Source organism: Mustela erminea, chromosome 12, assembly GCF_009829155.1.
Source record: "Mustela erminea isolate mMusErm1 chromosome 12, mMusErm1.Pri, whole genome shotgun sequence".
NCBI lineage: Eukaryota > Metazoa > Chordata > Mammalia > Carnivora > Mustelidae > Mustela > Mustela erminea.
The window spans coordinates 88266125-88293413 of record NC_045625.1 but is presented as its reverse complement, the minus strand read 5'-3'; the positions used below and the strand labels follow the sequence as shown (position 1 = coordinate 88293413).

Here is a 27289-nt window from a genome sequence, read left to right as displayed (position 1 = left end):
ACTTTTGCTGGGTCTCGTGATTGGGTGAGTTGCTCATTCCTGAAAACAGGGAAATGACACATAAACAAGCCCCTAGAAGAGAAGTTTTAGCTTCTCTCCCAGGGGCTCCGTTGTACTGAAGCCTACTACTGCCTTCTGGTCATCTTGGAGGCAGCAGAGTCATGGTGGACCCCCAGGAAGAGAAGTTCAAAGTTGTTGCCTGGAGGAGATGGGAGACGAGGTAAGAGGAAGCAAGGTGATCTTCATCGATCCAAATCAGAAGCTCTTCTTCCTTTCCTGACTACGAACCTGTTCTCATGAGTCACCCACACTGGTAATTATCTGAGCCTCTTTGTCTCCTCCACAAAACCTCCCATAGTTTTTTCAGTAGTGGGTCCTTGAAAACCAAATGACTGTCAAATGAATAATGCACACCAACTTCTTCAGGTGGCCTTGAACTCTGGGAGTCAGATACTCAAGGAAAGGGCTCAGTAGAGCAGAGAGAGATTCTCAATAAACACTTGATATTTGCCTGAGCAGGAGAGTGTCAGGCTCTTTTGAGTGTTGTGATCAAGTTTGCCGATTATTTGAACTACATGTTACTAAGAAGTTTAGACAGGAAGAGCACAGAACTGGCTACACTGAGTGGGTGCCTGACTTTGGTCCTGCTAGCCCTCCTACACTTCTACCTTTGTTCTCAGGCTTTCTCAAATCCAAGGACTTTTTGTGGTTGAGGCAAAAGGGACAGGATATATCACTGTGAACTAGTCTGTCTTCAAAGAGACTTTCAAAATTTTACTGGCCATGGAACCATTTTTCCAAGGGAAATTGGTTGGAGCCATATGGCTAAGTCAGATGCTTCTCTGAGTGTGATGGAAAGACAGCAGAGGATCTGGGATCAGGTGAACAACATGATCTCATTACATTTTCAAAAGAGGACTCAGCTTTGGCATAGACAATAGAGACTTGGGAAGGACAGTGGGTTGGACAAGATTAGAAGCAGGAGGATCAGTGAGGAATGTTTTCACAGAGATGATAGTTTGGTTTGAATGGTGGTGCTGGTAGAGGTGAGAAGTGGTCTGTAGAGAGGAATATATTATATACAAATACATATTTGTTCTTTAAACTTATTTTTTCCAACAGCCTTCTTGAAGAATAATTGACATACAATAAAAGAGTGTATGTGTATGCATATATTCATATATACTTAAAATACAGACAATTTAGTGGTACAATTCAGTGGTTTTCAGTATATTCACAGAATTGTGAAATCCACACCACTATCAAATTTTGGATTATTTTCATTACCCTAAAAAGGAACCCACTACCCATTGATGGTAATTTCCCAATTCCCCTCCTCTGTCCTTCCAATCTCTAGCAACCACCAACATACTTTCTGTCTCTATTGTTTTGCTCATTCTGGATATTTCATAAAAATGGAATCATATACTATGTGGCCTTTCGAATCTAGCTGTTTTCACTGAGCTTAATATTTTCAAGATTCATTTATATTGTAGCATGTATCGGTACCTCATTCCTTTTCATGATTGAATAGTATTTCATTGTATGAATATACATCTTGTTTATCCATTCATCAGTTGATGGACATTTGGGCTGTTTCTAGTTGTTGGCTTTTAGAATAATGCTGCTATGGACATTCACGTACAAACTTCTGTGTAGACATGTTTTCAATTCTCTTGGATATGTAGGAGTGGAATTGCTTGGCTAAATGGTAATTCTTTGTTTAACTTTTTGAGAAACTGCCAAAGTATCAAATACATAATGTGCCAATACGTTCTCTCATTCTGCAAATTGTCTTTTCAGTTTCTTGATAGCGTTCTTTGAAGCACAAATATTTTAATTTAATTTTAAAGCACAAATTAATTTAATTCTGATGAAGCCCAATTTATCTATTTTTTTCTTTTATTGGTTATGCTTTAGGTGGCATATCTAAGAAACCATCACCAAATCCAAGCTTACAAAGACTTACATCTATATTTTCTTCTGAGTATTTTATAGTTTTAGTTCTTATATTTAGGTCCCTGATCCATTTTGAGGGCTTTTAAAAATAATAATAATTGTTCTTTTTTTTTTTTTAAAGGAGTTTATTTATTTATTTGACATAGACAGAGAGAGAGCACAAGCAGACAGAGTACCAGGCAGAGAGAGGGGGAGAAACAGGCTCCCTGCTGAGTGAGGAACCTGAAACGGGGCTCAACCCCAGCACCCTGGGATCATGACCTAAGCAGAAGGCAGTCATTTAATCAACTGAGCCACCCAGGTGCCCCAATAATTGTTCTTTTATAGTCTTAATCACTGTAATTTTAGCCACTAGAAGTTCCTTCAAGGTAGCCTCTGTTTGCTTTTCACACATTCCTATTAATCTTGGGAAGCTTGTTTGCTTTCTGCACAAGCTGCCTTAAGCTGATTTCATGTCTCTGCTGCCCAAGCATGCAATTAACCTTTTCTACGATGTCCTATTTTTTTCTTCCAGTTTTTAAACACTAGGAAAAAAAAAACCAGTTTACCCATTTCTCCCACCCCCTTAACCCCTACCTCTGGCAACCACCAATCTGTTCTCTGTATCTATGAGTTTGGTTTGTTTATTTGTTTTAGATTCCACACATAAGTGAAACCGTACAGCATTCATCTTTCTCTGACTTAATTCACTTAGTGTAATAATACTCTTGAGGTCCATCCATGTTGATGCAAATAGCAAAGTTTCATTCTTTTCTTGGCTGAGTAATATTCCATTACATGCACACACGTACACACATGAAAGCAGGTTGATTCATGTCTTGGCTATTGAAAATAATACTGCAATAATACTGCAACAAACATGGGGTACATATATCTTTTTGTGTTAGCATTTTCATTTTCTTCAGATAAACACCCAGAAGTGGAATCATATGGTAGTTGGATCATATGGTAGTTTTATTTTTTATTTATCATTTTTTTAGGAATCTCCACACTGTTTTCCACAGTGGCTGTACCAACTTAGAATCCAGTGTGCATAGGAGAATTTCCATTTCTCCACATCCTCACCAACACTTGTTATCTCTTATCTTTTTGATACTAGCCATTCTAACAAGTGTGAGGTGATAACTCATGGTGGTTTTGACTTGCATTTCCTTGATGATTACTGATGTTGAGCATCTTTTCATGAACCTGTTGGTTATTTGTCTTTCTTTGAAAAATATCTAATCAGATCCTCTACCCATTTTTATTTTGACTCTGTGTGTGTGTGTGCGCGTTACTATTGAGTTGTGTGAGTTCTTTAGGTATTTTGGACTAATATTAACCCTTTATCAGATACATGATTTGCAAATATTTCTCCCATTCAGCAGGTTGACTTAAATTTATTGATGGTTTCCTTTGCTGTGCAGAAGCTTTTTAGTTTGATACTTTTTAAGTTTAATTTTTGCTTTTGTTGTTTTTGGTTTTGGTTGGTGTCAGATTAAAAAATCATCACCAACTCCAATGTCAAGGAGCTCATCACCTATGTTTTCTTCTAGGACGTTTTTGGTTTCAGGTCTTAGATTCAAGTCTTTAATCCATTTTGAATTAATTTCTGTGCATGGTGTAGAAGAGTGGTCCAGTTTCATTCTATTGTGTATGGCTGTCCAATATCTCCGACATTATTTATTGAAGACTTTGGAATATATTCCTTAGTTACTTCATTTTGCCTGACTCTCTGTGTTTCTATACAGTAGATGAAACAACTCCCTCTCCCAGTCTTGAAGAACTGATCTTATGTAGGAAATGAAACTTGATCTCTAACCGTGCCTCAGTTCTTGGTTGTCCTGCAAACCTTTGTGCTTGTCGAAGCCAACGATTTTATTTTTAATAGCTTCCAGCAGTGGAGGATATGCCAAGACCTGTCAGTAGCCCAAAGAGGAGGATCTTAGCACCTAGATTCAGGTTGGTTGAAAGTCAGATCCTTAGGCAGCAACTAGTGATATATGCAAATAATACAGTCCTGTGGGCTGGAACTGTAAGTCCTATTGGCCACCAAGGCCAGGCAATCTGGAGGTGTTCTCTAGAGTTGGTCACAAAAATCTGGGCTCCAGATGACCATATCATCTTTCTTCTGGATCATACTGCTGAGTGGAAGCAGGGCAGAGGGAGAGCACTAAGATGGCATCCACAGCCTATGTTCCTTGAGAGCAGCTCCGTGGGCCACTAAATGTGTGCAAGACCGTATGGCTACCCTTCAGGCTGAAGCTCTAGGAAAAGCAAAGGGCTAACTTTAAACTGGAGAAGATGGAAAAAAACAGATTAAGGAGCAGAAATCAGTACATGGTTTGAGACTCTAGTCATTCACATGAAGATGTTTAGTAAGCAGTTGCATAACAGCCTAGAGTTTGGGGTAGAGAGAAATTTGGGAGTCCTCAATGGCTACTTGTTACCTAATGCCAGGGAGCTGCATGACATCACCACAAGAGACACAGGAGAGAAAAAGCGTCCAAGGATTGAGATGTGGGGGATTCCAACATGCAGGGATCTCTGGGAGGGATGGCACTAGCAAAGAAGATCCAGGGAAAGGGCAAAAATGGAAATTAATCAAGTCTTTTATTTTCTGTATTCTGATGCTTGCTGATCCTGCAAGGTTGCCCCTCCCAGGATTAGCCAGTTCCTAGAGATAGTAAACAACTCACGCAGGGGAGTCCTTTCAAATGCAAATGAAACAACTGAGAACCCCTAACTTCAATCTTCTCCTTTATGGCCCTAACCTCCCCAGGGCCAGGTACCACACAACAAGGGAGAGCCCCTCTGTTCCAAATCCTGATGAGCTATTTCAAACTAGACAATTGAAGCCTGCCTACCCTGCCTTGCCCACTCCTTCTTGTGGAAACCACAATAAAGACTTCTAGCCACATTTCCCCTTCTGCTCTGCCTCCTGTCTGACCCTGATGCCTCCCTGTGTGGCCCCTAAAGTGTGGCATGCCTCCTTCTCTCTGGGTCTGAGAACAACAAACTTTTTTTTTTTTTTCAATAGCAGTTATCTCCTGATCTGTTGGCCTCCCTATACCTCAATTATAATGAAAGAGCTTAAAAGGCAGTGCTATAAGGAGGGAGTGCTCGGTTGAGCCAAATGCTGCTGAGAGCTGCCATTAGCAGCGTGGAGGTCATGAGTGAGCCTGCCAAGCAGGACATCGGGGGGATTTGTGCAGATGAGAGCCGGTGTAAAGTGGAGAGAAAATAAGGGTAAGGGTGCAGAGACAGGAGAATACAGGCAGCATTTCAGAGAAGAGTGTTATAATGGGAGCGAGCAATGAGGCCGTAGCTAGAAGAGACTGTGAGGTCCACAGTGGGCTGTAGTCTTGTTCTCATTTTAGGGAGGGACACATCAGGTGGTATCAACTGGGAGCCCCATCAAGTGCTTTCCATAGGGAAATGCTGGACTTTAGCTGGACTTGAAGACCCTGCTCCTTATTGAAATGCAAATGTACCCAGACAAAGTATCATCCTAATGCTGCACTTGCCCAGCATCAGCATTTCTGGAGCTCAAAACAAGAGCGTGTAACATGCTCTGGCAACAGAAGGGATGTCTGGCTCACCCCCTCTGGCTGTAACTTCCCTCTCTTCTTTGCCCGTCTGCGGGGACTTTCCTTGTACAATGTCTTCTTTGGCCGAGAGAGATAGACACTGGTAGGAAGGTACTTTCCAACCTTCTAGGGGTATTATCTTCTGTGCAATGGATAAGATCTCAACCTCTAAAGTCAGACACATTTGAGCTCAAATCCTGGGTCTAGAAATTATGAGCCTTTAAGACCCTGGACGCTTTATTAAAACTCTTTGTGCCCCCTTTTCCTATAATGCCAATAATAATAATAACAGCCACCTCAAGCCAGAATCTTGCGTGTGTCATCTTAAACTTACACATCTCTCATCTTGAAAATCCAGTCCATCCCCCAGTCCTGTCAATTCTGTGTTGGGATATTTCTGGGTGATGCCTTTTCTTTTTACAACCCCACTGCTATCACCTTAATTCTTGTCATTCCTCCTTATATTGAAGCAGAGCTTCCTGCTCAAAATCCTTTGATGACTCAACATTTCACTGAGAATAAAATCCTAAGGCTGTCTAGTAGCCCAAGCAAGAGAGACATTTGCTTTGCGCCCCATACTTTAGAAGACACAAGAGTGGCCATGCCTCTCCCTGCAGTGTGAAGCATTTGCAGAACTGACAGTGTCCTCTGGAGCTCTTGAACCCACCACCCATTGTAGTCTGGGATCCTGGGACTCTGGAAATCTCTAAACGGCCCTAAGCCTGCTCCCAGGCCTGTGGGCTTCTTTCTCAGATCCACTGCCCAAGCACTGACCTTGCTGCCAGGGTGCACCTCCCCATATCCAGAGACTTCCCTTGTTCTCTGGTGAGACTGCGTCGTGCAGATTGCGGGAGCAGCGCCTCTCTCTCTAGCATGCCCAACTTTCCTTTTTTCCAAGGCACTCAATCCTACCTAACATATCATATAATGTATTCATTTATATTAGATTACATCGTACGTAAGAATATCACTAAAATGACTGACATCGTACGTAAGAATATCACTAAAATGACTGACATCTTTGTTTCGCGTACTACTTTCCTTCAGTCTCTAGATCTGTGGCCGGTAGGCCGTTGGCAGTCCGATAATACTGGCTGAAGGAATGAGCCCTTCACCTGTACAGAAGAATCTCCTGAACATGGAATTACCAAATGTGATCATGACACTCCTGCTGGAAAGACTTCAAAGCTCCCACCATTTATAAGGCCTTAGCGTGGACTATACAACCCTTTGTGATCTGGTCCCTCCTGCCTCAGTCACAGAAATAATACATGTGCCCTCCATGACTAGGTCCTCACAGGGGCTCTGAGAGTCTAATCTCTCATTTCTGATCTTACTTTATCTTGTCTAATCTTATTTTCTCTCTATCTCAATTTCTACTTGAGCTCAAAGAAACTGTCCTGGGTCAAAAATATTTCCTTAAGTGGCCTTACGCTCTTCTGCCTTCAACACAAGGAGATAAGCCTTTCCTAACTGCTCTCAGCTGTTCCTCTTGCCTTAACTGTTATCTGCTATTAACTAGTGTTAATAGCATTTACCTCCACGCTGGTATAGTAACTGGTTACATACACATCGGTCTTCTGTGCTAGAACAAGAGTTCTTTGAACTGTGTTAGGTCCTTATAATAATTTTCTTTTTCTTTGTGTGTGTTTGCGTGTATGTGTGCGTGTGTGTGTGTTTCATGAGTGTTCATAACTATTTATAACCAATTACGACTGTTCCGTGAATGGACAGATGAATGAGTGCATGCATGGCCATTTAGCATCATACTCTGAGACTACTGGCCCCCAAGTTGACTCCGTTGTCTATTGGAGAAACAGAAAACTTAATTTGGTTAATAATTTTGGCCCCAAATAAGAAAGAAATTTTCATCAGTTTAAGTCACTGACAGTGGAATGGGCTGCTAACGGGGTGGGAACATCACCCGCCCCCTTAAAATTGCTTGAGCGAAGGTGCATGTGGAAGGAAGTGCTTCCAAAGAGATGGGAGATTAAAAGAATATCTCTTTAGTAGGATTATTTACAAGGTTGTCTCCCCAAAGAATATTTGCATAGGTACCCCAAGCCCCTCACCAATCTCTCTCAAAAGGCCAGTCTACCTCAATGAGATCTTTGCCCTCTGGGTGCTTTAGGAAAATGACATTTTCTGAAAGAGCAGGTTCTAGAAACCTTCAATATTAGGAAAGTATGAATTCTTTTCTATTCATGCTGGCAAAGCCTGAAAGAGTTTATTTGGAGAATTTATAGAGTACATTGCCAAAATTAAGTAACTCAAGGATAATTTATAAAGCATCCATATGTAAGGCTCTCCTTTGGCCAAAAGAGCATAGAGATGACTCTTCACCATGAGATGAAATGAATGTGTTCAAACAACCATACCTCCTCTTCAGTCTCGCCTTTTAAAATTCACCTTGGTCTGGATGTTAAGTATCTTACTGTCCAGGGCTGCACGGCTTTTCGTTTTTATCTTAATTGTATATTCCTTACGTATGAGCTGTTTGGGCTGGAGCTTTCCTCAGACAGATGCTCACTGTAGCTATCTGTTCTCAGGCAAGCTACCCTCAAAGGGGTACATTAGAACATGAGCAGAAAAAAATCAGTTTTCAATCATTTAATCAGTTTAGCAGAATTTCTTTATTTCCAGATAATTCTTAATTAATTTCTGGGTATTTCTTAACAATGCTGCCCATGAACACAACCTAGCAGTTGAGATGTCATCGTGGTATAAAACAGAACAGAACAGCATAGGATAAAAGATTCAAGAACATTTTCTGGCGCCTCTACGAAGAGTCATGAAGGGACTCTCACTCACAAGTTCTCAGGCTTGAGAGAGAGAGGAAGCAAAAGATACTCTTTTTAGATTGGTGAAAAGTCCTGCTCAGATTGCTGCCCTGCCTTTGCTCTCCGCCAGGTCACTAGGGAAGCTGTTTCTTTTGACTGTGTGGTCTTTGAGCTAGGCATTAGAAGACAATAGTCTATTTAACCTCAGTTCAAGTTTAACTTAAATTCAAATTGCATCTCAACTCTTTAGCCAACAAACACTATGCTCCCACTTTTTGCAAGTCTTCAAATTAGGGAATCAATTCAAATCAAAGTGCGGAATCAAGAAAAGGGTTCAAGTAAGAAAGGGTTCCTGCCCTTGAAGACATGGTATCATAGTCAGAAAGCCAAAATTCTGTACACACGAAAAATGGTAAGAAGTGATGTGAAAGGTGTTGCATGGAAATGCCCAAACCATGGAAGCTAACGGGTGGAAGGATACTTCTAAGACGAGTGGGCTTTGGAGAGTTGGAGCTACTCTTGAGGCCCTGAAGAAATGTTAGAAATAATCTCAGAGGTTCACACACACAGAGCTTGTTGAGGGGTACTGGGAGTACCATATCTACACTGGAAATGCAGGTTGAGCCAAAAATGTCAAGGGCTTAATGCCAGGTAGAGCTGCCAGGAAGAGATAGTGACAGTTACTAAAAGGAGTATTTAAAATAGGTGAAAGCTGCTGGGATTTTTCTTTTCTTTTTAATTTTTTTTTTTTTAAATCCGTATAGAACTGAGGGAGTGAAATGGAATGCTAGTCACTCAATTAGAGGGTCATGGTATTAATCCAAATATTTGGTAAAGTCCCCGATTCAGGGTCAGAAAAGGGAAGAAAGGCAGAGGAAGGAGAAACTTACTACAAGGCAATTCACGAAACAATTGACAAAGCAACTAACAAGTGATCATCCATTCAGGAAAGAAGGAGAGGCAACAAGTGGACTGTGGTTTTGAGACCTGACAATTCAGACCGTACTGACGCCACAGCAGAAGGGTGAGACGAAGGAAATACTAGATTAGGAGCCAGGTTTTTGAGCTGAGTTCTATGAAATCAATTGGGTTTGAGTCATGAAGGAATTGAAACAATATAAGAAAAATGAAAGCCTAAAGTTTGGGACACAATTCAGTGATAGAGATAAAGATAAAAAAGTTATTCCAATATGCAAATATTAATTGACATTGGGGAATGAATCAACTTTCTTAAAAACACAGGTTAGAGAAAAAGGTCTGAAGTCTGACGAATGCCCCCAAATTAGGAGAGCGGGCATAGGAGACAAGAGAAGAAGGCAAAGAAGAAATGGTCCTAAGAGTAGGAGAAGCTTCCCCACCATAGGGTCTCAGGGCCCAGGGAGGAAAACTCTAAGAAGCAGAGGGGGTTGATAACAGAGGTCTGGAAATTGAGAAGTGGAACAAGCCCTTAGAGGGGGTAGAGAGGGCTGGAAGGCATTGAGCTGACTGGGGCTGGCTAAACTTTGAGATTCCCTCACGTCACCTATGCACTGTGCCAGGCACTTGGGATTGAGAGAACCTGAAAGGCGCAGTCCTTGCCCAGGAAGAGCTCTGGCTGAAGGGAAAGGCTCCCACACGAGCGAAATATGGAGAAGACACCTGGAAGCTGCAGGTAGGGGAGAGCTGCTGGTAGTGAGAGTTCAAGCGGTGAACATGCGCAGACCGCTTCTGCTCTCAGAGCAATGTGGTTCATCCACTCCGCGACTCTCAGGCTTGGAAGGGAGCTTGGAGAATATCCAAGGAATTGGCATTTGACTCCCGAGACCGTGTCTGATTATTGTTGACACTGAGTATTCCTGCTGTGCATTCTGTCAACGGCTCTCTGTGATTCCATTCCACAGAACCATGAGAGTTCAGCGTTAGAAGGCCTTATTTGTAGGGAATTTCACTCAAGCCGCTCCTTTCAACCCTCTCCCATGAGAACCCATAGTCACCTCTTTTCTACTATCTACACCCCGGCAGAGAGCAATAAGAACGGAGGCCGCAGGTTTCTCTCATTGAGCTAAACTTGCTCTAATCAAATCATGTTGCTTTTTTAACTAACGGTTGCCTGTATTATAAGTTAATTTAATTGTAGGTCCATTTTTGTTGTTGCTCTTCTGTGTTTTCAACAGCTTATCCTTAGAGCATAGCTTGTAAACACTGGCTCACCTGGACTGGTGATTGCCTGCCAAAGGGATAACCACAAAAGATGTCTATTGTAAAAAAAGACACAAATTTTTAAGTTCCAATGATCCTCCCCAAATGGTAAGCTGAGAGGCAATCTCAAGACAGTTCGTTTCTTTTTCCCTGAGCATTTATTACATGCAGAAACAAACAAACCAACCCTCATCTCCTAAAACTTTCCAACACGAGTAATAAGTAGACGAGCAAGGAGGAGAAATCCCACTATTTTGGAGACAGCCAGAAACGAGCTTGTTGGTGTCTGTGAGCACAACTGCCAAGGCAGATTCCCTCCTGCCCCCAGTGGTGTGGAGTGAAAGTCTGCCCGCACTTACCCAACCGTGGCGGCCTCATCACCATCTGCAACACCGGCTCAAGATAGGAGAGAGTCTCAGCCTCTTAGATACTCGCAGCAGAACTTGGTACCTCTCCTCAGGGAAAGACGCAAAGGAAAATACAATAGTTGCCCTTGCATCAGATCCCCTCCTGGAAGCCAACAAACAGCCAAAACAAAACAAAACAAATGTAGGTTATGCCTTGAGCACTACAACAAGCAGTAGCTCCAAGGCAGGACTCCTTCTGGCTGGCAGAGGGACCTACACGGATGGGTCATGAAAAACCATCACTTAAAGTCCTTGAGGCAAGGGAGGAGAAGATATCCTCTCCATCCAGCTCAGGCTTCCTTGTAACAGGAGGGTAATTCAAACCAAAACTGGCTGTGAGGAACTGACCGAAGCCCAGCCTCCTGAGAAGTTTTGGTTTTGCTTTTAAGCATGGCTTCTTGGCCCTCAGGTACTCCTTGAACCATGTCCCTGGGGAAGCAGGCGCAAGCATCGTGGCAGGAGGGGTTGCGAAAGAACGCCAGAATGTTCTCACTCTGCGCCTGGAACCTCACACAGGTTGAGGTTCCAGTGTGAGCTTCCCAGGGCTGTCGTCAGGAGTTAACACAGACGGTGTGGCTTCAAACAACAGACACTGTGCTCCCAGCGCTCTCACATTTCTGGAGGCGACAGAGGTGTGAAAACAGGCCACACGCCCTGTGAAGGCTTCAGGGAAGAATGCTCCCTTGCCTCTTCCTAGCTTCTGGCAGATTCTGGCAAGCCTTGGCATTCTGGGATTGTAGCTGACCACTCTAATCTCTGTCTCCATCTTCACATGACCTTCTCTATGTGTATCTTCAAATGTCCTTTCCTCCTCTTCTTTTTTTTTTTTTTAAGATTTTATTTATTTATTTATTTGACAGACAGAGATCACAAGTAGGCAGAGAAAGAGAGAGGAGGAAGCAGGCTCCCGGCTGAGCAGAGAGCCCGATGCGGGGCTCGATCCCAGGACCCCGTGGGATCATGACCCGAGCCAAAGGCAGAGGCTTTAACCTACTGAGCCACCCAGGCGCCCCCCTTTCCTCTTCTTAGAAGGACACCAGCCATTGGATTATTGCCCACCCTAATCCAGGATGACCTCCTCTTAATTAATTACACCTGCAAATACCCTACTTCAAATAAGGTCATATTCTGAGGCTCCAGGGCCTCATAAATATTTGGGGAACACTAACCCACTATAGTACTCCATTTCTTTCTCGGAGCGATGTGTGGTCTAGACACCATTAGAGCCATTTTACACATGAAGCAAGAGTCGAGGTTGCAGGGTTGCATTGGAACTTAGGCCGCTGTGATCCCACTACATTGTGAGGCTTTTCACTAGTAAGACTCAAAGCAGGTGCGAGAGAAGGCCAACTCGGACGCAAGTCTGGATGACCAAGCCCCGTGCCTCCGCCCCGTCCGTTCGGCTCATAAGGATGGGTGCGCAGGGACAGGGCTCTGAAGCGCGGATAGGACCCGTTTTTCAACCGTATTTCTTTAATGTTTTCTCGTCTTCTCTCCAGGCCTTCCCCTTCATTGGTTTTCTTCTGAAAAAGTGGGGTTCTCCTTTCCTCCTGTTCTTTTAAGTGTATCCCTCAAACAAGAGGGACCGAAACTTGTATTGGCTACAGATGGGACTGGCTGCCTAGACCCCAAGGATGGGGCTGTGTCTGCGGGAAGCCAGCCTCCCCCTGGGGACCTGCTTCTCCACCCTCAGCTCCAGGTAGGCAGTGGCAGGGCGGAGGTCTGCTCTTCCCTGACCTTCTTCCCCAGCTCCCTGATGGTCTGAGGAGTGGGCTGTGTCCCCTGTGTGGCTCTCAAGTTGAGTGTCTTCGGGATCCCCACACCCCCCGCTGGCGCTCCTGCTTGTCTTGAAGAGAGAGCCGCACTCCCACGGTGTGCCTTCCTCTGTCTGGTCTGAGCCCACCCCCTCTGCCTATCTTCACTCCCAGCTCTTCTCTGCGCAACTGAGGTTTAGGAAAACAGACTCACCTCAGATGGGGGAAGCCTGGGGTGTTTCGACAACAGCGCCCCAAAGCACCTCAAACTGGAATCTCAGCACATCTGCTTGCCTCCTAAATACATACGCTTCAACAAAACACCAGCAGGATAGACACCAAAGTGTTAAGAGTGGTGTTTCTGCGTGCAGTACTTGCAGGTGATTTTTTTAAAGGTGGCTTCTTTTACCTTTATTTCCCAAGTAACTTGCCATGGACACAAAGGACTTCTGTAAAGACAAAAAAAAAAAAATAATAATAATAATCCTTTAGAGTCAATAACGGACAGGACAGTTCAACTCCTAAACAAGAGCAACAAGAAAACATTTTAAGAATTTGGCCAAGAGCATATGTCTGTTCCCAATTTATTTAATTCAGTGTTGTTCCCTTTATAATAAAAGATCCTGGGGAGGCATAGCTGAATTGTGTGTGTGGGTGCCTGTGCACGTGCAGGGGTGGGTAGGATACAGACCACTACATGTTGCACTGATGCTTGGTAATAGAAAATCAGGATCCAGGTCATAAATAATGCAGTATGAGCAGCACAGCAACAGGCTCATAGGGTACATCACCAGCCTACCAGGCCCCACCCAACTGTTCTGTAGAAGGGAAAACTGATGCAAAGAGAGATAGCACAGCTTCACCAGGGTCACCTTGTGAATGCAGGGCAGAAGTCACTTCTATCCTTTCTTCCCCAGATATTTTTCCTCCAAATGCTGTGTATGTAACGTAATGTGATGGGATGTAAGTGTTCATGGAAAGCCCCTGGAAGAGTCCTTGTCAAACAGCAGGAACTAAATCAGCGTTAGCTAGTGCAGATTCAAAAAACAAGTCCACTCCTTCCCACCCTGCTTCACATTATAGAGAAAAAATAAATAAATTAAATAAGAGAACACAGCCTAAGGGTGAGAGAGAAGTGCAGCCAGGGTTTTGGGGAAATGAGCCAAGATCAAGAGGGGTGAGAACTTCGAGGAAGGAGCAGCTTATCTGGAACCAGTCTCAGTGCCCTCCCCAAGGACAGCAGCAGGACGGCTCCCTCTCTGCTCCCAGAGAACCCAAATTCTGCAGGTTTATCTGCAAGGTGATGACTAGCAATGACGGCTAGCCCCCTCTCTTGAAAATGGAGAAAGTCATGGGTAGCTGGAGAGGAGACCACCTGGGGGCCATCCTGAAAACCGCCCCTCCTCCACCCATGTTCAGCCCAGGGACTGGAGTTCAGCCTCTGGAGATCCTACGGACGTCACCCACGGGGCTTGGATCCCACTTGGCCCCTGCCTGTGAAGGGAGGCATAGCCTTTCCCTGAGGAAAGGGAGATTGCAGATGGGAAGGGTGTTCTGGCCAGAACACCAGAGATGGATGTTTGTTTTTAGAAGCAAGAAGGTCAAGGTTTGGTTCCTTCCTGAAAGCAACTCAGAGAAAAGGGAGGTTTATTTTAGGTTGAATAGGTGGACGTGAGTTACCGACCAAGAACGCTTCCTGCCCACCTCCACCCAGGCGACTGCATAGGGAGAAACACCTGGGAGACAGCTTCTCGTGGAGAAGTTACTGCAGTCACAAAGGTCGGATTCAGTAAGGGAAGTCTCTGAGGTCCAGGGCCAGGAAACAAGGGCCGAGAGCGGAAGAGTGGCGGAGGCGGACCTGGTCTACTAGCCTCTGATGTGTAATACAAGATACGGATTCCAGAGACACGGAGGACATTCTGGGGACCTAAAGGGGAGGTGGACTGTGCTTTTCCCTCTCATCTTTGGGGGAAAGAAAGGGATGCTGGATATCCTGAGGTTTGAGAGTGCTCTTAAGAAAATCTGACACCTGCTTCTTGCTTGGAGTTTCTGAAGGGGCGGGGAAGTTTCCCTGAAGCACACCATGCCCGGGGAGGGAAAGGCTGTGGGGATATCTCCAGGGATGAAGAAAATAGGGACACCCCGCATCTCAGGCCCTGGAGCCCTCAGTGACCATCAAAGACTCCATGGCTTCTGTGTTCTAAGGGGGCACAGACGGGAACTAAGCCACAGGCATCGGGACCTAGGCCCGTACCAGAGGCCACACTTACTGGCCTGAACCAGACCCAGCCTGGGGTATTTGTCTCTCCCCCAGCAAGACAGCTGAACCAATGTTTACCCTGTCCTGGGAGTAAGGGGAAGACTGAAAGGGATACGAGATGGGAATTTCAAGTGGGACTGGGCTCTGGCAGTTCCCTAAATGTTAAACCTAGAGTTACTATATGACCAAGCACTTCCTCCTAGGAAGGAATATAACCAAGAGAAAATGAAATACATGTCCATATAAACATGTGTGCCCCAACGTTTGTAGCAGCATTAGTCATAACAGCCACAAGTGGAGCAAACTCAACTGTCCAGCAGCCAGTGAATGTGTAAGTCCACGCTGGTGTACCCACCCAGGGGAACAGTAGTCAGCCTCAAAAGTGAATGAAGTACTGATTCAGTCTAGAGTGTGGATGAACCTGGACAATGTCATGCTCAGAGGAAGAAGGCAATCTCAAAAGATCACATACCGGGGCATCTGGGTGGCTCAGGGGCAAAGCGTCTGCCTTCAGCTCAGGTCATGATCCCAGAGTCCTGGGATCGAGCCCTGCATTGGAGGCCTGTTTCTCCCTCTTCCTCTCCCCCTGCTTGTGTTCCCTCTTTCGCTGTGTCTCTCTCTGTCAAATAAATAAGTAAAAATCTTTTAAAAAAAAATCACATACTGTATAATTGCACGGATATGAAATGTCTATAATAGACAATCTCTAGAGACAGAATATAGTTAGGGGTGCCCTAGGACTGGGACTAGGAGGGAAGGTGGAGGCAGGACTACTAAAGAGTATGGGGCTTCATTTTGGGATGAAAAGAATGTTTTAAAATTGATTGTAGTGTTTGCTGCACAACTCTGTCCATATACAAAAAGCTACTGAATGGTACACTTTACTTATTTTTTTTTTAAGGATTTTATTTATTTATTTATTTGACAGAGAGATCACAAGTAGGCAGAGAGCAGGCAGAGAGAGAGGAGGAAGCAGGCTCCCCGCTAAGCAGAGAGCCCGATGCAGGGCTCCATCCCAGGACCCTGAGATCATGACCTGAGCCGAAGGCAGAGGCTTAACCCACTGAGCCACCCAGGCGCCCCTGAATGGTACACTTTAAATGGGTGAATTGTATGGTAAGTGAATTATATCTCAAAACTTGTTAAGAGAACTGGAACTGAACTGAGTCATAAGTGAGCTGCAAATTATGAAACGGGACTGAGATACAATGAAGCTCACTCTCCACCCAACAGGCAGGGGGGCGGGAGGACGGGGGTAGGTAGAGGCCGCTTCAGCCACGTAGCCCACAGAAGCTCGTCAGAGAGGAATGGAAGAAGGCAGCAGAGAAGAGAGAGATAGCCCTGACTGGAATTCTGGTCCTTGTTCTAGTTCCTTCTGCTGTCTGGCCCGTGGTTTCAGCATTAGGTTTGCTAGAATTTTGCTGGAATTTCAAAACCATTAGGTTTGGGATTAGTTTTGGAAATTTGAAATTCCAAAACATTTTGAATTTCTGCACAAGTGTTATATCAGACACTTGTAATTACACAGAGAGGCAGAGGAAGCTGAGATTCCCTCACTGCTATATGCTGACCTAGGCCTGGCCTCAGCTGTGGTGGTTTGGGGGAGAAGGTAAGGTAAAACTAAGGAACTAAATAATCTACATGGATCCCAATGTTTCTCCTGTTTCCTGGTCCTGACTCGTCTCTGAGAGGAGAGAGGGAGGCAAGACTGTTGGCCCCAGACATTGAGGCCCACTCTAAGATGCAGCAGTATCTCAGTATCCCAGTAACTCAGGAAGGAAGGTTCCCCAAAGCCAACCTGAAGTGGTTGGGGTGGGTTTTTCCTCTACCAACCAAGCAGCTCTTAGACACCAGCTGGGCATCCTACAATTCAACTCAGCTCTGACCCAACTACCCAGAGAAAATATCAGATTCCATAGGTTGAGGGCTCAGTCCTACAAGACTGACCCCACTTCATGTGCCAGTTCCAAGTCCACGCTGCTACCTGGACTTCCGATGGAGCAGTTACTGATTGGAGGGTTCCATGACCCCTCTTGGAGTTTGGTTAATTTCCTGAAGAGACTCGCAGAGCTCAGGAAACCTGTTTCCTCACTAGATTGCTGACTTATTACAAAAGAAATTAAAAAAAATACTAATCAACAGTCAGATGAAGAGATACAAAGGCTGAGATCCCAAACAAAGGCCCTCCTGTCCTGATAGACTTTGGGCCCTGCACAGTGGCATGTGGAAGACTTCTGATTCCCCAACCTGGAAGCACTCTGAACCCTCTCGTTTTGGGTTTTTATGGAGGCTTCATTCCGTAGCCATGATTGTTGAAATCATTGGCCATTGGTGATTGATTTAACTTCTGACACCTCTCTCCTGCCAGGAGGTCTGGGAGTTAAGACTCCAAATTTCAAGCCTCAGTCACATGGTTGGCTCTCCTGGCAACCAGCCCAAACTTAGGTGCATCCGAAATTCACTCACTGATGTAACAAAAACATAGCTCTTGTCACTTAGGAAATTCCAAGGGACTGCAGAGCCCTATACCAGAAACAGAGACCAAAGACCAAACATCTATTTCTTTTAGAAATCAGAAATCATATAGCCCTTTCATCCAAGGACTCCCTAACCATTGCTCATTAGGGCTACAACATGGTCCCCGGACTGAATGCAGGAGGGAATCTTCTCCACATTCGTAGACCGATGTCCTTTGCCCTTAAGATTTTTAAAAGAAGAGGCAGTGCTTGGATGAAGAGGAGGGGATTTAACGCCAGATAAAGGAAATAAGAAGTTTTCATATTGACTCTTGGTTTCAACTCGTTAGAAAAGAAAAGAAAGTGAAATGATGATTCATCTTTTCAAACGCAGTCAGAGACAGGAGAAGACAGCTGACTCATGTTTTGAAGACTCTGACCCAGATCAGTTTTTCCCAAACCTGGCTGCACATCAGAATCCCCTGGGGAACTTTAAAAGCCTAGAGGTGCCTGGGTACTACCACAGACCTCCTGACTGAAAATCTCCATGGTTGGGGTGCAGAAATAGGCATTTTGGGGGAAACTTTGATCAGGTGATTTTGATGGCTCCCGCATACTCTAACTGATGGCTCAGCACTAGAGAATATCACGGGTTGATTACTTTGGTCACTGCCATCCTTATGAAGAACAGTGAGTAAAAGGGCGGAAAGGAAGGTGAGAACCGAAAACAGTGGCCATTACAATATGTACTGGACACGGGAGCCTGTCTCTCATCCTGAGATAGGGTGTTGGTGGTAACAGTGGGGGGCAGGGGGTAAGTGCTACAATAGGAGTAGCTACTAGTCCATGTATGGTATACAGGGGCCTCAGTCACTTTAAGCTGGGAGGTCTCAGAAGTCTTGTTTTACAAAAGAGGAAACTGAAGTCCACAGGAGTTAAGCGAACAGGTGAACAGGGAGAGGCTGAAGAGGGTTGCGAACAACAGGGGAAGAAAACAGTCCTTCTCCTTCTCACATCTCTGCACCTTCTGCTCCTCGCTGCAGATAAAGGGCAGGGGAACTGGGCTTGGAGCAGCACAGGAATCACGATCAGAGACCCTGTCCAAATAGGTTTCATCTTGTGCCAGCCATGGGGGTTTGGACAAATGATTTTTCTCTCTTGGTACCTGTTTCATTATCTATAATAAGGATAAACCTAAAATGTCGAATACTGTATAGATTTAATGGTTTGATACATGAAGAGTGCTTAGAACAGGGTCTGTTAGCACACAGTAAGTGCTCAATAAATGTTATTTATTCTTATGCTATTACCTGATTGGTATAGTAAACCCAAAATCATATTTGTAAAAATATGATTAAAACCTAGCTCATGTTTCCCCCTCAGAATTAAAATATAGAAAGCTTTGTTTTTTAATTCCAAAATGACACCCCGTATTATTATAAAATATATTTTAAATTAAAAATTAGTAAAGAGGGGTGCCTGGGTGGCTCAGAGGGTTAAGCCGCTGCCTTCAGCTCGGGTCGTGATCTCAGGGTCCTGGAATCGAGCCCCGCGTCGGGCTCTTTGCTCAGCAGGGAGCCTGCTTTCCTTCCTCTCTCTCTGCCTGCCTTTCTGCCTACTTGTGATCTCTGTCTGTCAAATAAATAAATAAATCTTTAAAAAAAAATTAGTAAAGATTGGGGCACTGGGTAGCTCGGTGGGTTAAGGCCTCTGCCTTTGGCTCGGGTCATGAACTTGGGGTCCTGGGATTGAGCCCCGCATCGGGCTCTCTGCTTGGCGGGGAGCCTGCTTCCTCCTCTCTCTCTGCCTGCCTCTCTGCTTACTTGTGATCTCTCTCTCTGTCAAATAAATAAATAAAATCTTTAAAATTAATTAATTAATTAATTAAAAATAGTGAAGATAACCCAAAAAACCATACCTGAGATAACCACTCATATTTTGGTGAACATAATTTTCTATAGCTCTCTGGATATATATATACATATATATATATATATATATATATATGAATGTAATTTTAACACACATCATTATATTAGGATGTTGTTCATTGAAGTGCTTTTATCACTCATCAAAGATATTGTAAGCATCTTTCCATATCAGTAATTATAGATCTCATGATTTTTTGTAAAGACTGATGAGTATTTCGTTGTAAGGTACATTAGTATTTGAGCTGTCATTATTGATGGCCACTTAGGTTATTTCTCATATTGTTGATATTACAAAACAATGGTGCCATAAAAGACTCCACCCAGTGAGCTCTGGGTCCTTGTCTGACTGTTTCCTTGGGAAAATTTGCTATAAGGGTTATCTCTGGATCAAAGGATATACACCTGAAGACACAAGTCCCACTAGAATAACACATACTGTGGAAAAAGAGATGGGCTAGTCATCTGGCTTAACGGCACTTACAAAGCCACCAACTTGTATTTTTTGCAGCAACTCAAGACCTAGTTGTGGGAGGACAAGTGGGCAAGTGGTCAGTTTGCAGGAGGGCAAATATTTAGAGGCATCCCTGCCCACAAGTTTCAAACATGTTCCTATACCAGCAGGTAATTTTTCAGACCTGAGAAGGAACCCAGTGGGAGAATTTACTGATCTCGTTGGGCTACTGTGGCCATGCAATTTCTTTGAATATCTGGCTTTTCCAGGAAATCAGATAGGGAAGTTCATTTGGTTGAAAACGTCACTTAACTTTTGAGGAACTTTCTGAGGGTATAATGTCCAATGGTATTTTACTCCAATCATGTTTGGGGAAGATTCTTCCTAATGTTCCTCATCAAGTGGCCAATAACCTGAGCATTTTCCTTAGCAAATAAAGCTGGGACGTGCAGCAAGAGACATGAGTGGTGGCCATATGACTCAGCACCTTCTACTGTCCAGAGACTAATAAAAGATGAATCAAGTATGGGAAGGAAAGGGACACAGGCTGGACCACATCTAGACTTACTCAGTTCACACTAGCTCTTCTTACAGGTAGAGGAAAGTGAAGAAACACCTGGTCCTTCACCCTAAACCAGAGGCCAGCCACTCCACTAATTTCACTCCAGCCTCCTTTCCTGACCACGTCGGGTATGGTGGAACATTCCATCACACTGGTTTGGTGTGGGGGAGGATTAGACAGAATGAATGGAATAAGCAGCTACTACCTGTAGTAATTCCTCCTGAAGGGGAAACAGTAATATAGGCTAATATTCACAGAGGTCTAAATATTGTCAGGGCAGTTCCAAGTGCTTTATGTGTATGAACTCAATTATCTCTCCCAAGACCCCTATAAGGTAGGTACTCTCATTAGTCTCATTTATAAATAGGGAAGCTGAGGCCTGTATAGGGTAGACTATTTGCTGGAGGTCATACATTGAGTAAACGGGAGAACTGAGTGAACTCCCAGAGTCTAGCTCCAAGTTCTTCTATTTACTATTGCTCCTCCTCATGTTTGTAATAATGGGCATCTATCTTCAACTAAACACTCCCCAAATGATCAGGATATATATATGTATATATCCTTAGAGAAGCCAATGTGAGTTCTTCAGCCTGTTAGTCAAAGTGAGGCCTCTTTTTTTTTTTTTTCAAGGTTTTTAAATTTATTTGAGAGAGAGAGAGAAAGAGAGAGAGAGCATGAGCAAGATGAGGGGCAGAGGGAGAAGCAGAATCCCCACTAAGCAGGGAGCCCGGCCACGGGGATCCATGCCAGGACCCCAGGATCAGGACCTGAGCCGAAGGCAGACAGTTAACTGAATGAGCCACCCAGGTACCCCAAAGTGAGACCTCTTAAGAATATCAAACCTGACAAAGGAAAGAGGATTGAATGGAGCCCTTCCTGGCTTGGGGTTAGAGAAGAGAACAGCATCTTTTGGGGCAGAACCATGGGGATTCTAGTGGCGGGATCTGACAGTGATGTATTTGAATTAAAAGTAGAAGGTATGTGGGCATCTTTGCTTCTACTCTTTGTAGGCTCTGGTTACTTTACTCTTCCCCTCCTGTTCCCTTGGTCTCTTCCTCATAGGCTATAGCTACTTTGTATCCAATAGACACACAGGCATTATTGATCTCTTTCCCATGCAAACACTCTGATATGTGTGTATATCTCTATGTCCATATAATCTACTTATGTATATATACATCCATATTTCATTCATGCAAATATAGATCTACAAGTTGTTAATTTTCTAGTGTTATTAAATAATCAAATTTAACATTTTACTCCATATACGGTATGTCTAAGGTCATTAAATTTTGACCTCACTGCTCTATAAAACAGGAAGAGAGTTGAGTTAAATGAGGTACCCAAGGCTGTCAAAGGTCCAGCCAGAGGCCTGACCCATGACATGATACTAATAGTGAAATGACAGAGATTCTGGGGTAAGTGACCAAAAAGAGTGGACAGAGTTAGCAAGTGTGTGTGGTGCATTGGCTAGGAAGGAAGGAAACTGAACTGGCTGGGCGGACTGGCCTGAAGAGAGGGAGCAGCACCTTTCCATTATGGGTACAGCAGCCAGGATATTCACTCCCTGTCCATACCCACACTGGGCAGTCAATGTCTCTTCTCCCTTAGGAGATTTAAGGATAATCATGGAACTTAACTTGCCACAAGCTCACTTGCAAGACATTTGCTACGTCATTTCAATAGATGTCTGTGTGCGCGCGTGTGTGACATTATTCATTTCCAGTAAGTTCTTGAAGTTCAAACCAGAGCACCCTCATAACCATTCTGATTTTGAGGAAGCAGTCTCCTGCTGTACTTCCCTCTCTCCACGTTTACCCTTTGGTTCCCCAATGGTAGCTCCTCTCTTTGTAGGCACCAAACTGGAGGTTTCCCTGATGGTCCACACAATTCCTCAGTATCTCTCTTTCATTTAACCCAGGAGAAGTATCAAAGAGAAACGTCTTTCGGAGCTCCATGACCTCCATTTACAAATTGTTCTTAGTAGCAGTTTGGGTTTTCTGGACCCACTTTCTCTAAAAGTCCCACTTGTCTTTCCAGCTTAATTCTCTTATTTACCCAGAAACACCAAACCTCTTGAGAAACAATACTTATTCCTTCTTGGCAATATCACGAATCACTCTTGGAAGAAGGAGGGATCTATAGCCTAGGATTCTAGGACTATATCGAATACCCAGCAAGGATTTAAGGGTCTTTAACATACAACACAAGAGCGCAAGTGAAAAGTGGGCCAAGAAAAGGGAGGGAAATGGGAATAAGATCAAACCGGAGGCTCCGCTTCTCCCTGGGCACAAGCCGGGAATGTGCTCCCTGTCAGAATACACGGGCTTGCTGTAGCTGGGCTGCCGTCTGCTTTTTTCCAGACTTACCACACCCATCGTCTGACTATTCTCCCTGCTTCTATGCCCCTTCAGTGCTTTGTCTACACCACAGCAAAAGTGATCTCACAACACAAGCAGCATCAATCATTTTCCTCCTGAAAACCTTTGACAACTTCCCATTGCATTTAGAATGGAAACCAAACTCTTCATGATGCACTCCAAGCCCTGTATGGCTCATGTTTCAATTTCATACCTTCCTCCCTACCTCACCTGCCACTGTCCGATCACTCTGGCTGCGCCGATCTATCCCCTGATCCTGCCAAGCTCAGTCCCACCTCAAAGCTTTTGTGCAAACTGTAGCTCCCGCCGGGAAGCATACCAACTCTTGTGCAGCACAGTTTAAACGTTAGCTTTTCAAAGAAGTTCCTGCCCTACTCACTGTGTTTAAAATCAGTTCCTGACTGATTAATTTTACCTCGGTCTCTTATTCATGGGTCTTGTTGCCCCTGATGTGAGCATGCAGTTGCTTATTACGTATTTCCATCTCCACCCCCAGACCCTCATCGGCAGCAAGTTCCACAAGGCAGGAGCCATGCTGTGTCTGTTCTCTTGTCTCTTGCACCTTCAGAATCTAGCTCAAAGCTTGATTTGTAGTAAATACTCAGTAAATATTAGTTGAATGAAAAAAAAAATTGGCTCTAAGCTTTCTAAGCCAACAATGGACATTTAAACACATTAATAATATTTCCAGGTTGGGCGGTAAAACAAAACAAATTCTCACTTGAGAAAACACAACTATGGGGCACCTGGGTGGCTCTGAATGCAGAAAGCCTCTGCGTTCAGCTCAGGTCATGATCTCAGGGTCCTGGGATCGAGTCCCGCATCGGGCTCTCTGCTCAGCAGGGAGCCTGCTTCCCTTCCTCTCTCTCTGCCTGCCTCTCTACTTGTGATCTCTGTCAAATAAATAAATAAAATCTTAAAAAAGAAAAAAAGAAAACACAACTATTTTGGCATCAAGATCAAAGGGACCTTTTTCTGAGTGCACTTAGAAAGTACACTGGGAGATGAAGTGAAGAACGTCCTCATCCGTAGGTAATGACCAGTTTCAAACAGTTGCTTTGTGAAAATACCTGCAATAGAGGCCAATGACATTATAGCTATTTCAATTCAATATACCCTTCTTGCTGGGATACCAAGACCAATATGGTTTTGTCTAGATGATCAGCTATAACCCACACTGATAGCTCTCCCTCCAAACTCATATATACACCTCTCGTTTCAGCAGACTAGACATACAGACTAGACATACAGACTATACATCCCAGCCTCCCTTGCAACGGGTATGATCGTATGATAGATTTCTAACCAATGGAAGGGGAAATGTGCACTGTCTCCAAACTTGGCTTATAAAAACCTTCCATCCAGCTTCTCTGTACTTTTCTAGCTTAATAAGCTGTAAGGAGACCCCCCCCCCCCACCAACAAGGGAACTTTGGAAACCACATACTGAATATAACAGAGCCATTAACCATCTGAGTCCCTGAATGGCTACACAGAGCAAACTGCCTGCCTAGGTGGATACTGACTCTGTCCTTTTGTTTATAGAAATTTTACATGCCTAGGGACAGAACATATATATTCTTCCACCAACTCATATTCAGTATTTATAATGTGCTTGAGGTTTTTTCTTTCTACATATTAACTCATAATTATCTTAACAGCTCTCTTAAGTGAGATATTATCATTGCCTCCATTATACACATGAAGAAGCAAAGTTAAGTAACTTATCCAAGGTCAAATAAACAGAAAGCGGTAAATCCAGAATTCAAGCCCAAACAGCCTAACTCTAGAGCCCCTGCTCTCACTCACTCTACTATCCTATTTTCTTTTCTTTTTGGGGGAAGGGGGGTAGGAAAGGGGCAGAGGGAGAGGGAGAGAGAAAATTTCAAGCAGACTCCATGCCTGGAGTAGAGCCTGATGCAGGTCTCAATCCTGAGATCATGACCTGAGCTGAAATCAAGAGTTGGACACTTCACCAACTGAGCCCACAGGTGCCTCATCCTATTTTTTAATAGAGTTTTATTATACTCTTTGTTGATATAGGTGCAAACTAAATAAACAAGCCAAATTTTAGTCTTTTCTGACGTGTATGTGACTCCTATAACTATTGGAAATACTTTAACCACTGGCATGTTTTATTGTGGGTCACTAAAGCAGTCTCTTCACCAGTGTTTGATACATGCAGGTCTAACAGTGTAATCCTGAGATTATAACCTTTTGTTTCTTCTGTTTTTTGTCCCTCCCCACCGCCAGGGAGATGGAGGCAGTGTAATCCTTGGATAAGACTGCATGACTGGTGGAAAGAAGACGATGGAGTAGAAAAGCACCAGGAGTCTGTCTCACCACCTGGACAATAATTACATTGACAGAATCTGTCTGATACAGCTATTCAGGAACTCTGGAGTCTATGGAAGTTCTGCCATTTGCAGGGAAAGGCATGGTAAATTGCAGTTAATTCTGATACATTTCAGCTCATAGCACAATAGCAGCTGCCCATTCCCCACCCTGTCTTGCCACAGGAAGCTAGCTATACACATGTTCCTGGAGTAGCTCACACACAGCTTGTGGGAGCCAGGGAAGGGGAAAAAGACTCTGTCCTCCCAATACTGAGGATCCGTGCTCTGATCAGTGATGGCTGGATCAGATCATAGAGGTACAGACAAAGAGGCAGTGGCCATTGTTGTTGCACCTCCTCTCCTTGCTGCAATCCCCTCCACATCCAGCTGAAGTGATTTCCAGGGGGTCTTAAAGGGTCAGCACCCTTTTCCTTACTCCATCCCTATCATTTTTCTCTTTCTTCCCTCTGGGGAGCCAGACATTAAAGACGAGGACATTTAAAACAATGGCATATATTGGAAAAAATGTAAAAGTGACTGTATATGGCCAAGGAAAGGAACAGGTTCAGGAAAGACCGGAGAAGACCTTAAGTTTACACCTTAGTTTGATCCTTGGTACAGAGACAGCCTACAACAACAACAACAACAACAACAACAATAACAATAATAACAAAGAAAATCGTAACAAAGCAGCAAACTCAGAGGAATGTGGAGAATTGGATTTCCAGTTACATTATTAGATTCAAATGTCTTGTTTTCTATAACAGTAACAACAAATAAGGCATACAAGGTATCAGGAAAGTATGGTGCAAAGAAAAAAATAAATCAACATAAGCTATCCCTGAAAAAGACCTGATGGCAGATCTACTAGACAAGAACTCCAAAACAACTTTTAAAGGTGTTCAAATAACTAAAGAATGACATGGAGAAAGTCAAGAAAATGATGTATGAACAAAATGGAAAGATGGTAAAGAGAGAGAAAACCTAAGAAGAAACCAAAAAGAAATTATGGAGCTGAAAAGTACAATACCTGACGTGAAAAATTCACAAGAGGGATTCAAAGGCAGATTTGAATGGGCAGAAGAAAGAATCTGTTAACTTGAGAATGAGACAGTGGATATTGTCAAGTCTGAGAAACAGAAAGAAAAGACATTGAAGAAAGGTAAACAGAGCCAAAGGGACATGTGGCACCCCATCAAATGAGCCAGGACCTGCATACTTATGTCTTTTCTTTCTGTTTCTCAGAAGCAGTAATGGCTGAAAACGTCCTAAATTTGATTAAAGACATGAATATAAACATCCAAGAAGCTCAATGAACTTTAAGTTCTGAACTCCACTAAGACACATTATAGTCAAACTTTTAAAAGACAGAGAAACTTGAAAGCAGCAGAGAGAAGCAACTCATCACATACAAGTGATCCTCAATAAAATAACTAGCAGATTTCTCCTCAGAAACTTTGGAAGCCAGAAGACAGTGAGCTGATAGTTATTAACACTAGACTTGCTCTGCAAGAAATGCTCAAGGGAGTCCTGCAGGGTGAAATAAAACAATAGACAGTAACTCGAAACCAAATGAAGAAATAAATTCTCAGTAAAGATAAATATACAGGTAATTATAAAAGCTAGAATTATGGTAATAATGCACTTTTTGTTTTCTAAATGATTTAAGAAATTAATGTGCTAAAAAGAAATATTACTTTATGTTATATAAAAGGTGTAATTTGTGACTTCAATAATCAAAATGGATGAGGACAATGCATAAAGGATCAGGATTTTTGTATGTTATTGAAGTTAATGTGGCATAAATCCAAATCAGAGCATTGTAAATTTAGAATGTTAAATGTAATCCCATGGTAATCTCAAAGAAAATAGCTATAGAATATATACGCACAAAAAAGTGAGAGAGAGAAATGGATTTAAACATCTCTCTACCAAAAAAAAAAAAATCAACTAAACATGAAAGAAGACAGTAATGCACTAAATGAAGAACAAAACAGCTATAAGGCTTATAGGAAATAGAAACATGACAAAACTAAGTCCTACCTTATCCATAATTACTTTAAATTTAAGTGGATTATGGCGTCCCTGGGTGGCTCAGTCATTAAGTATCTGCCTTCGGCTCAGGTCACGATCCCAAGGTCCTGGGATCAAGCCCCACATGGGCTCCCTGCTCGGCAGGAAACCTGCTTCTCCCTCTCCCACTCCCTCTGCTTGTGTTACCTCTCTCACTGTGTCAAATAAATAAATAAGTAAATAAATAAATCAA

The 27289-nt window shown here is 43.5% G+C and overlaps 1 protein-coding gene and 1 long non-coding RNA gene across 14 annotated transcripts in view; one reads left to right on the top strand and one right to left on the bottom strand.

The window, feature by feature from the left end:
• PDCD1LG2 (programmed cell death 1 ligand 2) overlaps positions 1-13091 on the bottom strand; it is a 93988-nt gene extending 80897 nt beyond the window's left edge. For 5 of the 13 annotated variants that reach the window (XR_004277354.1, XR_004277356.1, XR_004277353.1 and 2 more), the window contains exon 1: positions 10846-11701. Coding sequence is in view for 5 of the 13 variants with exons in the window: in XM_032307053.1 (XP_032162944.1) it covers positions 10846-10870 (25 nt within the window). In the remaining 8 variants the exon portion in view is untranslated. Of the gene's footprint in view, positions 1-10845; positions 11711-12861 lie in introns of those variants that run through there. The other 8 variants (XR_004277359.1, XR_004277357.1, XR_004277358.1 and 5 more) reach the window with 5 other exon arrangements.
• Positions 12-26969, top strand: LOC116570266. Its single transcript, XR_004277360.1, has 2 exons — positions 12-220; positions 24941-26969. It is a non-coding gene; the product is annotated as an uncharacterized LOC116570266 (long non-coding RNA).
• The last annotated feature ends 320 nt before the right edge of the window (positions 26970-27289 follow it).